At 42.5% G+C, this 927-nt stretch overlaps 1 protein-coding gene across 1 annotated transcript; it reads left to right on the plus strand.

Annotated features, from left to right (window-relative positions):
• Positions 1-277: 277 nt before the first annotated feature.
• On the plus strand, positions 278-921 carry LOC110594770 (olfactory receptor 4N4-like; the record flags this gene model as incomplete). The annotated part of the gene is made up of 1 exon (XM_021708332.1): positions 278-921. A coding segment is annotated over one exon (534 nt), but the record flags the coding sequence as incomplete, so codon positions are not given.
• Positions 922-927: the final 6 nt, after the last annotated feature.

The following is a 927-nucleotide window of genomic DNA, read 5'->3' on the forward strand; positions in this document are numbered from 1 at the left end:
CGCTCTGTTGCTCAGGCTGGTCTTGAACACTGGAATCAAACAATCCTCCCTCCTCAATTCCCCAAAGTGCTGGGATTATAGGTGTAAGCCATCATGCCCAGCCAAACAGAAAAATTTTAATACATCTCATGTAGATCAGGAACAAAGCAAGGGCAGTGGCATACCACAGTTTTTGTTGAAAGAACAATTAAATAGAAGCACAGGACTTAACTACAAGAGAGTGTGCCTTCAGGCTCAGGGTGGTGGCCATTATAAAATGTAGATGCCTAAAAGGTAGAAGAGCTATGCAATGCTCTTGGGTCTGTGGCTTGGAGGCTTTGTTCACTCTGTTATTCAGGTGGCTGTCATCCTACACTTGCCTTTCTGTGGCCCAAATCGGCTAGATAACTTCTTCTGTGATGTCTCACAGGTCATCAAATTGGCCTGCACTGGCATCTTTTGGGTGGAGCTTCTGATGGTCTTCAACAGTGGCCTGATGACACTTCTGTGCTTCCTGGGGCTTCTGTCCTCCTATGCAGTTATCCTTTGCCATGTTCGTAGGTCAGCTTCAGAAGGGAAGAACAAAGCCATGTCCACATGCACCACTCACATCATTATTATATTTCTTATGTTTGGGCCTGCTATCTTCATCTACACTCGCCCCTTCAAGACCTTACCAGCTGACAAGATAGTATCTTTCTTCCACACAGTGATCTTTCCATTGATGAATCCTGTGATTTATACCCTTCGAAATCAGGAAGTAAAAACTTCCATGAAGCGATTATTGAGTCGCTATGTGGTCTGTGGGATCGATTTTATAATGAGAAATTGAGAAGAAAGAGTTCTGGCACAAATTCATTAAATCATTTAACAAATACTGTTTTTCACTGATAACACCTATTTGTCAGGCACTTTATAGGCAATTAAGAGTAGTTATGCATAATGAGA

The sequence above is a fragment of the Carlito syrichta genome, unplaced genomic scaffold, assembly GCF_000164805.1.
Source record: "Carlito syrichta isolate Samal-C Ts95f unplaced genomic scaffold, Tarsius_syrichta-2.0.1 Scaffold58756, whole genome shotgun sequence".
Taxonomy (NCBI): domain Eukaryota; kingdom Metazoa; phylum Chordata; class Mammalia; order Primates; family Tarsiidae; genus Carlito; species Carlito syrichta.